The sequence below is a fragment of the Monopterus albus genome, unplaced genomic scaffold (genome assembly GCF_001952655.1).
Source record: "Monopterus albus unplaced genomic scaffold, M_albus_1.0 scaffold397.1, whole genome shotgun sequence".
NCBI lineage: Eukaryota > Metazoa > Chordata > Actinopteri > Synbranchiformes > Synbranchidae > Monopterus > Monopterus albus.
This window is the reverse complement of record NW_018128277.1, coordinates 269,893-284,747: the sequence shown is the minus strand read 5'-3', so window position 1 is coordinate 284,747 and position 14,855 is coordinate 269,893. Positions and strand designations below refer to the sequence as shown.

At 44.2% G+C, this 14,855-nt stretch overlaps 1 protein-coding gene across 11 annotated transcripts in view; it reads left to right on the top strand.

Annotated features, from left to right (window-relative positions):
- Positions 1 to 13,011, top strand: part of LOC109951587 (reticulon-4-like) — a 23,447-nt gene extending 10,436 nt beyond the window's left edge. For 7 of the 11 annotated variants that reach the window (XM_020586162.1, XM_020586163.1, XM_020586169.1 and 4 more), the window contains 6 exons: positions 7,933 to 8,140; positions 10,191 to 10,329; positions 11,633 to 11,702; positions 11,951 to 11,997; positions 12,616 to 12,674; positions 12,782 to 13,011. In XM_020586162.1, the coding sequence (XP_020441818.1) occupies positions 7,933 to 8,140; positions 10,191 to 10,329; positions 11,633 to 11,702; positions 11,951 to 11,997; positions 12,616 to 12,674; positions 12,782 to 12,824 (566 nt within the window). In that variant the 3' untranslated portion in view covers positions 12,825 to 13,011. The other 4 variants (XM_020586171.1, XM_020586173.1, XM_020586170.1 and 1 more) reach the window with 4 other exon arrangements.
- The last annotated feature ends 1,844 nt before the right edge of the window (positions 13,012 to 14,855 follow it).

Here is a 14,855-nt window from a genome sequence, read left to right as displayed (position 1 = left end):
GCAGGAAAACAGTGGAGAGCAGAGTTGGTCTCCGAGGTGAGCTGTCTCGCTGTGCTGCTGATGAACTTTGCTTTTCCCTTTTGTGCATCTGATTCTGACCACGGACCAGCAGGTCATTGTTGTCCCGGGGTGGTCCTACTGGGCAGACGCCCCGTCCCAGACCTGAAAAAATCATGCGTGACTGTGCACAGACTCCTCAGCCAGTCTGTACTTTACATAAAATGAAGATCAAATGTGTCCGCCTCTGATCTCTCCCGTTTATCAGTAGTTATTTATTTAAGCTGAGCTGTCTCCCACCTGTGGGCAAATGAACCTGATTTTGGCTGTAAAACTTCAAGAAGGGACCAGGCTTATGGGTGTTATCAAAAGGGCTGAAGAACAGTCACACTTCTTAATTTGGGTGCATTGTTTCCAAGCTTGTGCACGGAAGTGGGAGGTGTCTGCTTGGGGGGTTAGTTTGGCTGGAAGAGAGAAGGCGAGGCAAAGCAGAAAGATTAGTAAAATGAGACAGGTGCCCTCTAGTGATAGAAGTCGGTGGCTACCGCTCAGCTGAGTCCTCGCACATGGCTCTGAGTCACGTTTCTATTTGATTCAGACATAAAACACATTCCTTCAGCTGTAGTCAGTTTTCTTTCTGTTAGTGGTGGATTGTTTGGGCCTGTCCAGTAGCTTGTGTGTACTGTGCTGGTGAAGCAGGGTGTAGCTGATCTCCTGGTCGCTAAACTGCCTCGTAAATGCCTGGAAATCTTGGCTGCAGCTGCTGGAAAGTGGAGATTATTTTGTATTATTATCCCTGAGCTCTTTGTTGACAACAGAGACTGGAAGGTTGAAGCCACAGGCCTGGGTGTTATCTGAAGTGTTTCTGCTTGTACTCACAGAAACAACTTTGTACTATAAATTTGTTCTAATTTAAAAAAAAGAAGCCAAAGTTCTTTGACTAAAGAATGTTACTGAAGTAAATTGCGTAAAGTTTTAACATAATCAAACTTCCAGTTTTATCCGATCAACGGCCAAAAAAACCCAGAGGATGTTTCCTGTGCTAGAAAAATATGAAAACTAACAAATATTGACACGTGAGGCTGCAGGTGGGTTTTTAACATTTTAGCTGAAAACACAAGGCTTGGACAGGTCACCGTTTATCAAAACTGTTGCACATTGGGGGAAGGAGGAGGCATGACAATGGGAAAGCAGGGGAGCAGGGGTGGAGGTTGGCGGCAGAGAGGAGGGGAAAGGGGAACTCGGGGCCTGAGCAGAGGGGGAGGAGGGGAGACAGAGATGTTTATAGTTGCTGCGTCAGAGCGCTGGCAGCAGACAGTCAGCTGACAGTGCGCCTGCAGGACGGACTTCGGTCACCCGCTGCAGGGGAAGGCTCCGTCCCTCCCTCTTCCTCCTCTTCCTTCTGCAGCCAGACACATTTACATTGACTGCCTCTGCCGGGTCGCTGTCTGTCTGGAATGTGTGTTTGCTGATCGGGCGGCATGGAGAACAGCTCTGTGGACAAGCAGGAGTGCGAGCCTGCTGCAAACTGCTGGAGAGAACAGGGTATACCTCTGCCTTTCTGTCCGTCTCTGTGGCTTGTTTGACAGTTTCTCAGCTGTGGGTAGAGCAGGAGAGCAGCCTCAGTGTGTGGAAGGTGAAAACAATGCCTAATAGCTTATTTTTGTTGCTTTAGTTCTTTCACACTGATGAGAGGCTGTAGGACATAGACGTTCGATGCTCATTAGATGTGAACTGACTGGCAGTACAGTCGGTCACTGCAGCACTTTCGCCTCTGTTCCCCTGCCTGTCCATCGACTCTGCAGCTTAGGCAAGAAGGGCTTTGGAAACTTTGAGACCAGAGATAACAAAATGTTTAGTATTTTCCTTTGGTAGCCATGAAGAGATGGTGTCTTGATGTTGAATGTTTCACTCAGTACTAGGATCATATTGCGTCAAAAGATGAAATGTAGGAGGAAGGGCAACTTGTTCATCTTTGTCATGTTTTTCCTCTGGGAGACTACGTCTGGTCCAGATGTACTGGTTGTGACCTCTCTACTGTTCTTGCTCATGTACTGGGAGGACTCGGAGAACCACAGGGTTTTCTGGACTGTGTGCGGGTCTCGTCCTTGTGCGACTGCAACAGCTACGGGGCCGTTTTCTGGCAGAGAGAGAGGACCTTTGGACTCTCAGCCACTGTGACTAAAGGTGGACAGTGGAGGAGGAGGACAGAGGCATGTGCGAGTGGAGTGAGACTCGTTGGCAGTTTAATGATTGTTAGTGTGTCGTGATATGCTAACTAGCTGGAGGAGAGTCAGAGCTGTCAGCGGAGGCAGTAGCTCTGTGCACAGGCTCTGTTGACTGCTCCTGTGATAAACTAACCTGTTGGGTGGTCTTCATAGACACAGCTTGTCATGAGTGATGAAAGTTATCAGTCTAACCTTAACGTCATGAAACAGTCAGTTAATCAGTCAGCACAACTATTTCATCTCTTCTCGAGCAAACATTTCCTGAGTCATTTCATAGCGTTTTCTTGTCATAAACACTGTTTTCTAGCATTTTACAAACCAAACAAGAAAATGATCAGTTTGATAATGAAAATCCCTAACTTGTGTGCTTAATTCCTGCATTAATTTCTGCATCTTCTATGTTAATCGTTTAAAAAATATTGAAATTCTCTTAAGTTTCAGAAACCATCAGTCTGAAAACCCGAAGATGTTCAGTGTGTTGTCAGGAAACACATCCTCATACCATTAAACCTGGAGCCAGACATTTGGTTTATTATATAATTTAACATAATAATCGACCTTTAGCCTCTGGTCAGTTTTCTCTGACTGGGGTTAGGTTTGGGGTTAGGGTTACGCCACCTTTGGCTCTGGAGAGTCACAGTGGGACGTTTTCCCAGTGTCTGACATTCTGTGTGATTGTGCAACAGCTACTACATTCCATTTTATGCAGTATTAAAAAGTCAAAATCCATTTGGTCAACATACTATATATAGACTGTCAGCATGTTATGTCACGCCTCGTTCTGCTGATGGCGTGTCCTGGCGTCCCTCCATCCTCTGAAGCTGCTGTTGCTTCTCGTCTGCACTGAGGCCTTGATTCTGTGTGAGAGCTCCACGCCAGTGTCGGCTCGGCTCTGTTCATCGCACCGCTGGAACGGGAACCAGCAGCCGTGTCTCTGGGAGGCTGTTCGAGAGCCATGCTGTGACGAAGCAGTATTTGGTGTGTGTGTCAGGGACAGTGTGGTCGTAGTAGTAGTGAAATGTTACCGCTTTATGTCTCAACTCAGGAATGACCACTCTCACCTTGCACAGTGACTCTACCCTCCTCCAGGCTGAGCTCATTGTTTGTTCATCTGTTCAGTTGTCCAAAGATGCTCCTTTAAGTTAAACAGTAGTCAACACTCAGGCATCCCAAATGACTTGGTAGCACTTTAAAGAATTATTACAGACATTTGATGGCAGGTCTCTAACACACTGATGTAGTTGTAAGCAAATCTGAGTTCTTATTAACGTGTCTGTTGCCGACCTGTGGACGCTGCTGTAGAAACACGTTCTGATCACATAGTAAAACACTGCTGTAATAATGGCCTCGGGTTAGAGGTTAGGGTTAATACGTACTGTACATTAATAGACAGTGAAGATGTCTTTATAGGTGCTTTCCCAGTGATGTATTATATATTAGTATAGCTGGTTATTCATCTGCATCCAGGACTTTTACTTTTGATATTTTAGGTACATTAAATCAATTAATGTACATGTGCATTAGGTATTAGCAACATGTACAAACGAGTCTGATGGTTAGACTCCACTAGGTTGGTTTGTGTTAATGCTGCCTTGGAGTCGCCGGCTCCGTTTTTGGGCTGCCGCTTTCCCAGCACGCACCTGGTGTTTTCTTGTCAGCCTATAGTTCCTTACATGGATTTTTGTGTTAAAACTCCAGCAGTGCTCAGTTTGCTCTGTTCCAGTGGACTGGACTTGAATTCCCAACTTTTATCCTTCTGCTTGGCATTTCTGGAGCCCGTTATCCGTTTATAGCCTGGTTGTGAAACACACCTTGGTCCTGCCATTGTCCTCATTAGAAAGCCTGTTACTTCCTGATAACTGATGGCCTCTCACCTATATATGGCTCTGTCTGTCTTCAGTGACCTTTGAACTTTGTGTGTCACTAAGTGTGTACACACTGGAATCAACAACTTGTTTGTCATTAGCTGAACTTGAATATAACTTGTTCTGCTGAGAACTTATACAACTCATTAAGTCGCTAAAGAAACCACAGCGGCAGACTTCCCAGCATGCATCAGCATAAGTGAAAAAACACAACTAAAAACAGAAAACAAACATTATTCAACTGACTGAAAATGAATTGGCAACAACTTTGGTAACTGAGCAAAGTTATCAACCTCATTTTGATGCAAAAATGTCAAAACTTCACTGACACCAGCTTCTTAAATGTGAATATTCCCTAGTTTTATAGTTTTCTTTAATGGTAAACTCAACATCTTTGGGTTTTTGAGTTTTGGTCAGATCACAGACTTGATTTCACTGCTCAGAGAAAAACGACGGCCAGTTTGTCACTACTTTCTGATATTTTATCAACTGAAAAGCTTTATATATTTGATAATACGACCTTCCCTAATGTTTTTGTGTTGGATTCCTGAAACAAATCTGTGGAAACCATATGATAAAGCAGACTTTCAAACAGTGATGTACAATATAAATGAAACAATAAACCAGTGAACTACATTTTCAGTCCAGTTTCAAGACCACGGTCAATAGATTGAGGGCAGAGGAGCAGACGTAGTTGATATTGTACTTAACTGGTGGAAACTTGTAGCAAATTTGTGATAAATCTAATTATGTAGTAAAGCAGAGGGTTTGGGGGACCTATAAACGAAGTGACACCAGTGTTTTCTCTGTGCTGACTTCAGTTGTATTTACATTCACTGGGATAATATTTAAAATGTTGATTTTTGTTAATATTTCTTCTCGGCCTTCATATGATCTTCATCAACTGAACATGCGAGCATTTACCAGTCGATCTGTCATGGAGCTGAGACGCGTTAGGGATTCACAAATGTGGTTAAATAGGTTAAATGGCAGTAATGAGTCGTCCATCCATCCACCCAGCGAGAGAGGTCGAGCTGCGCATGTCTCTCTCTCCCCCAGCCTTTGTCTATGTCTCTCTGCCCTGGTCTCTCCCCTCCCGCTATCCGCTGCATGCTTAGCCGAGGTTCAAGATGGACGCCAAATGCGGTTAGTCTGCTCACAATCTTTTGTTTAGCGACGGTCCTCGTTCATGTGTCGTGTATGCCCGCGGTTTTGTCGCGTTTATGGTAGGTTTAGTGTTTGCATGAGCTTCGGGAGTCTGGCTGCATTCAGACGAGGAGGAGAGGAGGCGGACCGGGCCGCCTGTGGAGGTCATACCGGTTTGACGTTTTGTCTCCGCGGTAAGGACTGAGCTGCCGGTGGGGGCTGTTAGACGGCACCCCGGGCGGATATTAACATACTTAGGGATACAGACCGTGTTGAAGAGGGGGAGGATCAGGCTGTGATTAAAACATAGCGGGTACTGAAACGAGATCAGCGGCTTAGCTAACCGTGATGCTGGGTCTATTTTTAGCCGGACCCCGGCGCTAGCGTGCCTGCTACCATATGTAGCCAGACGTCCATATGTGGACCACGGCTCCTCCTCCTCAGCTTCGCCTCCCAGACCGTGTCTTTAAATCCAGACAATGGCTCTCTATTTAGACTACCGGCCACAGCTGCTCCTGTGTGGCTGATGGAGCTCACACCGAGCCTCATGCTAAGCGGTAAGAGAATGACGGGAGCTAGCTGCTGGCTAACGGACTGTAGCGAGCTGTCAACGCCCACGCTACAGTGCTGAACTTAAAAAACAACAACAACCCTAAAATGCACAGATTTTACTTTCCTCACAAAGGAAGAGTCTAGGGAAGGTAATAAAACGTCTTAATATCCATTGACAAAGGTGTTTGAATATTTTGCTATCCTGCTGATGGCAGTGGCATTAGTTACAGGGGATTTTGTGTGATTTTTGGCAAAAACTGTCCGGAACCTTCTTATTTAGGTTCATGGGACGTTTTATTCCATAATCTCTCGGGCCATCCTTCCGCTTGCTGCAGCCTGCCCAGGCCATATTGTGGAGAAATTAAAATAATTGTTGCATATCTAGATGGGAAGAGCTGAGAAAACGTGATGCAGCCTAAATGTCTGTGACAAAGCAGGTATGATATTTTGTTCAGTATTTGGCCAACTGAAGCTGCTCTTTATTACAAGCCTCAGTGCATTAACTTCGTCTTTTATTTGGTATAAAATCAAAAACGCTCTGTCTGCAGATGAATGTGTTTGACATGTGCTGAGTGCAGGTGTCCTGCAGCTGAAGGAGTCGGTTGGATTCGTTTCTTGGCACCACCTTGTTGCAGGAAATCTGATTTCAGGTTTTCATTCATTGGCTGTTAGGCTGTTTTCAGAATATTTTGGTTAGCTGCCAAACGTGCGTTGGCCCGTCAGTCTTCACTCACTGTGCCTACCTTTGTGTCTCGGTGCATCCACTCAGCCTCGGTTTGCATTTTAAAGCCGTTGCTTTGCTTATCAACAAATGCTCTGTATCAATGATGTTTCTTACACTAGTGAAGTAAGTCTACAGTGTGTGTCCAAGCTTTAGGTTACTGTGACTGTAGACTTACTTCACTAGTGTGTGTCCAAGCTTTAGGTTACTGTGTGGTTCACCCTGTAGCACTTATTTCTGTTAGAATCCATCCTAAAGAACTGACTGGATCATTGAAAATGTTCCTGTTTGTGCTGTGAAACACTGAATGTGGTCCAGTGTATGAAGTTGATCAGCTTATTGCTGAAGTGGAACATGAATGCTTGATTATTTGACATGTATGTAGTGTGATGCTGAAACATGAAACTGGCAGATTCCAGTGTGCGCTTTGATGTGACATGCTCTCATCATTCAGAGGTACATCACATATTAGAGCCTCTAGGGGTGCCCCACCTCCTCCACTTCTAATACTGCCCACTGACCTGCCTGGAATTCACCAGTGAAATATAAGCATCCTCAGTGCTGGACACAGGTCTGAGCTCAGCTGTCCCTCAGCAGAGCCTGACCCGCACACCATAACCAGGCTGAGTCCTCAGAGACGGAAGGCTGCTCCCATATGGCAGAGAGAACACAAGTGCAGGATCAGATAAGTGTAGTATTTATTTGCAGGAATCTGAATCAAACCTGTACTCTGAAATCCCAGTCTCACCAGTTTAAAGCTTGCCATCAGAATTAAGTAGACATGAGTAAGTTTGAGATTGTTGGGCAGCATCATGAATAATGTTTATGCAAAGTAAAGCTGATGATCTCCAACGTGGCCGGGAGAGGAAGTTGTTTTTGTGGTATCAGGGTGAAAAGTAGAAGGAAGTCGAGGAAGTGTAGAGATGAGGAAGTTTGTGGGTCAAAAGCTGCAGTGAGTTTCCTCCTGCAGGGTTTTCCTTTCAAAACTCTGGATGAGTTTGACCGTTTGTGACCTCTGACTCCATCAGAGGTTTCGGTAATGAGACAAACCCCACATGCACCAACCATGTGACAGTTGGTTGAGAAATCTGACTCTAGTTTCGATCGCTGATAAAATCAGGTCAGAACAGTGTTTGAAACAGATTCTCCATGACGACACTTTAACCTAAGGCTGATTCAACCCAAAGCAAACTGATTCTTAAACTCCCAATCGGTTTGTCTGTTCTCATCATGCGTGTTAGACAGACGGTCCTCGGCTCACTTGAGTCAGTCCAAGTTTGAAAAGTAATAAAATCTGACCAGAGCTCTGCAGTCGGCCCTCGTCTCTGCTGCAGGTTCAGCACATAATGCTGCGCACGCTCCAGGCTTCATTTGAGAAGAGCTGAAGTGGAGTCACTTCTCTAACCTTGGCTCCTTCTTGCAGTGGTGGAACTCCTCTACTGGCGTGATGTGAAGACAACGGGCGTGGTGTTCGGCGCTGCCCTGCTGCTGCTCCTCTCCCTGACGGTGTGCAGCATCATTAGCGTCTGCTCCTACGTCGGCCTGGCTCTGCTTTCAGTCACCATCTGCTTCAGGATATACAAAGGCATCCTGCAGGCCATCCAGAAGTCCGATGAGGGCCACCCATTCAAGTGAGTACCAGAGTAAAACACCCGAGTCGTCGTCAGAATTGTAAATACAGTAGGATCCTGATGATGCAGCACCTGGGCAGACTCTTCAGAAAATTGGGTATTTGTCTGACAAAAGCACTACTACTAGAAGTTTTGATATACAGTGGGTACGGAAAGAATTCAGACCCCCTTAAATTTTTCACTCTTTCTTATATTGCAGCCATATGCTAAAATCATTTCAGTTCATTTTTTTCCTCATTAATGTACACACAGCACCCCATATTGACAGAAAAACACCGAATCTTTGACATTTTAGCAGATTTATTAGAAAAGAAAATGAAATATCACATGGTCATAAGTATTCAGACCCTTTGCTCAGTATTTAGTAGAAGCACCTTTTGAGCTAATACAGCCCTCCTGTCACAGACATAAGTATGGGAGCGAAGGTCAGACATCCTCCCATTTCTTCCTCCAGCACTTCATGAATGAAATCCCTCCCTGCTGAGCGGTGAGTCCCGGATATCGTTTAGATTAAGTCTGCAGTCCTCCATGTATTCTCACTTGTGTTTGTTTTATAATTGATTTATTCATCCACTTTTCTTTCAATAATAAACTATTTAATGTGCAATTCCTGTGAGTTCCTGTGATGAAAGATTCATACTGTCGATTTTTAGTTTTCACCTACACTTTAAAAGTCTTCATCTGAAAGCACTGGTTTGGTTGGCGCAGTAAAAACAACATTTTCCTGTCTGGTTTTCTAATATAAAATATGAAGAATATTTAATTTGACTGATGAGGGTCATTATTATAAAGATAGTGTTTTTGTTTGTTTGGTAAGTACATGTTAAGTACATCTTGTCAGTCAGAATGAAATATCCTGATGTAGAGTACTTTGAAAAGTGCACTCATATGTCATCATAAACCACATTATTATGATTTACCATTTAGATTCATTCTGAAGATGTTAGATATTACCAGGCATCTGAGGAAAAGTACAACCGGGTCATGTACAAACAAATGTTTTCTTTTTCACAGATTTGACACCACATAAAAAAGAAGACAGTTAAAAAAAGGGGAAGTGGCAAATTTACTGAATCTCAAAACTCAAAACTGCTTTGTGTGGTCACACAGCTTTCTCCTTCCCATTTTTATTCAACCACCAAACCTACAACTGCTTTTAAGAGAAGCACATTAAATCACATTTTTGACCATCTTTCCCACATTTTCACACCGACTCATCTATCTGGGTGAAACAGACCAAAATGCCACTGAAGCAAAATGACATGTTAAACATGACGACCAACGTTTACCATCCAACCTGACAGCACTGGAGAGGATCTGCAAGGAGGAATGGCAGAGGATCCCCAAATGCAGGTGTGAAAAACTTGTTGCATCATTCCCAAAAAGACTCATGGCTGTATTAGCTCAAAAGGGTGCTTCTACTAAATACTGAGCAAAGGGTCTGAATACTTATGACCATGTGATATTTCAGTTTTTCTTTTTTAATAAATCTGCAAAAATGTCAAACATTCTGTGTTTTTCTGTCAATATGGGGTGCTGTGTGTACATTAATGAGGAAAAAAATGAACTTAAATGATTTTAGCATATGGCTGCAATATAACAAGGAGTGAATAAATTTAAGGGGGTCTGAATACTTTCCATACCCACTGTACCTGTTCAAAAGTATTAATGCATGTTGATCATTGGCCCAGTTTGCTAGCTTGCTAATAACTTATTAGAAGAGTTGGATCTCGGTGATTGACAATGTCGTGTTAAAAAAACAAACACAAGGAGGAGCTGTCGTGTGTGTGTGTGTGTGTGTGTGAGAGAGAGAAACGGAGCGTGCCGCCGATGGACTGAGCGAACGTGCACTACAATGAAATGAGACTCAGCCTATTTTAAATTAATACAGGGCAGTCAGTGTTGATATTGTGATGCTCTGCCACAAATAAGTCAGTGTAATCACTGTTGGTAGGAGGTTATAAACACACAGACTGAGACCGTTTCTCCTCATCCTCCTCATCACCACAGCTGTGTTGTATTTAACCCTTTCCTCTACTTTACCTCCTAGGCAGTATCTGGACCGGGAGGTGGCGCTGTCTGGGGACATGGTCCACAAGTACAGCGACATAGTTCTGGCCAAACTAAACAAGATCATCTGTGAATTAAGGCGCCTGTTCCTGGTCGAGGACCTGGTTGACTCTATCAAGGTGAGAACAACTCTGGCTCACACTGTTCACATCTGAGCTGATGTTTCCAGAGAAGTGTGAACAAACCAAATCAGATGTTTTCAGGTCAGATCTGGGCCACTCGCATGTGGCAGTGTAGGAGCTGAGCGGTGCTTGTGTGGAGCAGGATACATACCTCTTACACACATGGGTAAGAAGCATCAGCACAGAAAAGAAAAGACGCTTGATGTTTTTCATTCTGCCTGTTATGCAGATGTGGTCCTCCTGGTCTTTGAAGGGTCAACTGTGTTAATCAGTTGAACCTGCAGCGAGCTTGCATGTCTGTAGATCAGTGATTGTAATGGATGACAGAGCTGTCAGGGGCCTTCAGCAGCTCGCTGTGCCTCCACCCTCCAAGCTGCAGTCCAAATACAGACCTGCCCTGGAAACACAGGAGAGATTCCCTTAGTGGGTAAAAACATCCAATCGGGGCTTTTGAGCCTCAGGAATGTTCCGATTCTCTCTCCAGATTAGTGTGTGTGGGATGTTCCTGTCACTCTTCTGCCTCTGATCAGTGTCCTGTTATCGTCCTCTGTGCCAGCCGTGAATATTTACAGCCACACCAGCAGGTCGCTACAGTGGCAGACACGTTTAATCTGACTCTGTGTTGCTGTGCGGTCTTTTCACTGGCAGCCACGGCTCAAGGCTGTTTGAATGGTCATTGTTAACTCAGGCAGAAAACTGTAGCGTTACATCATGGCTCTGTAAATGTTCAAAGAGCTTCAGGGTTAAAATCAGTTTCACAAGAAGAACTTTGTTCTGCTTCTTGTGATCCACTTTTACTCATCAGACACAGCTGAAGGTTGTCACCATGTAATGTCATGACAAACGTGCTTTCAGGTTCAGTGTGACTTTATTGGTGATGTGGTCATCTGTGATTACCATAAATCCACTTAGAGAAGAGGCTGCAGAACCTGCCTGCAAATCCTCAGGTGATCCAGTGAGTCATGTGCACATGGCAGCCACTCACTGCTCAGTCTGCTGCTTTTAATTGTCACGCAAAAAACAAAAACGGGGCTCAAGGGAGAAGAACGGTACAGTTTTCTCAACCTGCTATGGACTTAAGGATTTATTTAAAAAAGAATTTCTAATAAAGCTCACCATTTATATGTGGCCCTATTATTCTGTATAAGCTGCATCACGGTCAGGTGCAGGGTCAGAACTGAACCACCTGTCCTCTGGTTCCTCTTCAGGATGTGTCCAGACACGGCACAATCATGTTGGTCCTCTAAATGTCGGTTATGAGATTCTCAGGTTTGGTTCCTTTTCTTCTGTTCCTCTGCAGTTTGCTGTGCTGATGTGGATCCTGACTTACATCGGTGCCTTGTTCAACGGGCTCACTCTTCTTATTCTCGGTGAGAAACGTGCACGTTTCAGACTGCACCAGGAGACTCTGTTTTCTTCCAACAAGCCTCTGTTTAATTTGGAAGATGCTGTAACACACAAACATTTACATAAATGAAAACGACCTCAACACTGATCTGTTGTTCTGTGACACATTCACTGTCTGTGGGAGTTTGTAGATTTCAGGTTCAAATTTAAATCAAGAAGCAGCGTGTGGTCAGATTTGCATAGTTTGACTCTTTTTCTTGTCCTGCCTCAGGTCTGATCGGAGCGTTCAGCTGCCCGATCATCTACGAGAAGCACCAGGTGAGCGCTGCAGTCTTTACCCATAATGCACCACTTCCTCTGCTGACTTTAAAAGACGCTGTTTGATAACTTGTAATGGGAGGGTACAGTGAGTCCCCTGTCTAACATTCATAAGTAGCAGTATATAAACATGTAATCAGAGTATTTGTATGCAGATCTCAGTGATTATTCATGTCAGTCTCCAACTAACTCCTCCTGGACGCCCAGGAACTGACCGCGATTGATAACATGCTAGAAGTTATGACTGTTGACAAGTACTTGTTAATAGGGGTGAAGCTGGCTTCTTCTCTGTGTGCTGAAAAAGATTCAAAGCCTCCAGACAAGTCCAGCGCCATCTGGTGGTGTGATAACATCCTGCCGCTCAGTGCTTCAGTAGTTTCTCATGTGAGGCCATAAAAGTCCAGTTTGTCTGTTTGATGGTTTTGTTTCTGAACAGATACTGGATATGATGCTGTTGCTGAGATTAAATCTTAATGCACCTTATTAGTAGTACAAATACACACGGAGTTTCAGGTGCTGCTCACTTGGTTTTACGTGCACATGTAAATCATGAGTATGACTGGAGTGTGGAGACGGCTGACGTCCCTGCACACTGATGTGTGTGTGTGTGTGTTTCAGGCTCAGATCGACCACTACCTGGCTCTGGTCAACAACCAGATCAAAGACATTGTTGCGAAGTAAGTTTGTTTATCAGACACAAGAAGTTTCCAGAACTGAGCTTTGTACAGCTGCTGCATGAACAGCATCACTCATCAGCCTGTGTGTGAACCTCTTTGTTCTGCAGGATCCAGGCGAAGGTGCCCGGGCTGAAACGCAAAACTGAGTGAAGTTGCCACAAGCCGGAGTTGGGATTCAGGACGTCCTGAGAGGAGATGGTTGAGGGCAGGTGGGGGTGTTGGGTGAGGGTGGGAGGGATGGGTGCATATGAAGGAAGGCCAGAGGAGGAGTCTGGCGTGGACGCAGCCCTTCTAACTTTATTTGTCAGAAATAAAAACACTTTTTTCCAGTCCCGAATTCCCTTTTGTTTTTGGGTGTGTTTTCTGGAGAAGTTGAAGCAGGGTCACAACGCCGAGCTCGGCCTTATCAGGTTATGTTTCCCTCCTTTTGTTTTTTAAATTTTAAATCACTGCAGTATTTTTCCGGTGGAGCCCGGCAGAGAGATTTTTTTTCCCCCTCATCTTCCTTGGCATTGGAAGACGAGCAGCAGATGGCGTCTCATTTGTATTTTGTCCTTTTTCTGAATATTTTTGCTGAAGTATTGAGTGATTTTTCCGTTCGTGTTCCTCAGACTGTCAAGCTTGTGTCCTCAGTGAAGTGCTGCCTGGTTTCGCATCAATATGACGAATTTCTGAATGGCGTCTTTGACTCCTGATGAGGCAGTGGGTGGGGGGGGGGTTGTCGTCACTTTAAATAAAAACTTCATTGCTTCTGAGAAACTAGCTAGAAACATCTAGACCTTTGCCAGACAAATAAAACATGTTAATTACAACAAGTCGTTTCCATGTCATCACAGCTGTCTAGTAATGAAACTCTGGAGAACACGTTTACATTCATCCACATCAAGAAACCATTTAAAAATCTTAAAAAATGGGATTTAAAGAAAAACCTAATTAACCATACTGTCTGTGGAGCCGATATCTTAATGAAGTTGCAACTTGATGTGACTTTTGGGAAACCTTTGTTTGTTATGCAAGTATTATTGTGAATGATAAACTTCATACTTCAATTGTGACGATAAAACGCTTCCAGCCGGGAGCCGTGTTTGTGGAATGCATTGTAAGATGTAAACAATTATCAATAAAGCTTCTAGATGAAGAAAGTCCCGCCTCCTTGTCTGTCCATCATCTCGGCTAGCTCCAGCTAGCACTGGCTAGCTTCGGTCTGAGAGGCATGGACAAAATCAACACCAACAAGGTGGGGACTAAATTGTTAAACACTGAATCAAAATGTGTGTTGATGTGAATTTTTAAGCCAAAACACAGAGACCGAGTTGCAGGATAAATTCAGACACCAGTCAGTTTTGACTTTCAAGCTTAAGCTCTGGACAAAGAGGTCTAAGTTGATGTGGACAGTTTCATTTTGTAAACTGAACTTATGATGCCAAATCCAGATTTTGAGATATTAACAGATGTTCACAGTCTTTAACAATGATCCCGTGGCCTCACATTTACAGCAACACCTCAACCGCTCACTGTAATCACTCCCCTTGTCACTGTTTTAGTGAATGAGAGGAACAGAATTGATAGTTTGGTTCTTGTTGCGGGTGTCTGACGTTAACAGACGGTCACAGGATGACGAGCTGCTCTCTATGGAAGCAGACACCAGCAGAAACGGTTTGACTTTCAGCATCATGACTCTAAAGACAAAGTTGCGGTTCTAGAATAAAACATTTGGACTTTTTCGTTTTCTTAATTTAGAAAATTATTTTGGTTCAGAATGTAGAATTTTTTTTTCTTGGTTTCGATTGTTCACTACCAAATTTATTTTGAGTTAATGCAGAAAGTTTTTAGCCCCCTTTGCTTTTTTTCATACTTTGTTTCTGATTTTACTTGAAATGGAAATAAATTTCTAGGTTTGTTTACACTCAGTAAATATTTACACATTTATCCATCCATCCATTTTCCTCCGCTTATCCGGGACCAGGTCGCGGGGGCAGCAGTCTAAGCAAAGATGCCCAGACTTCCCTCTCTCCAGACACTTCCTCCAGCTCCTCCGGGGGAATGCGGAGGCGTTCCCAGGACAGCCGAGAGACATTGTCCCTCCAGTGTGTCCTGGGTCTTCCTGGGGCCTCCTCCCGGTGGGACATGCCCGGAACACCTCCCTAGGAAGGCGCCCAGGAGGCATCCGAAACAGATGCC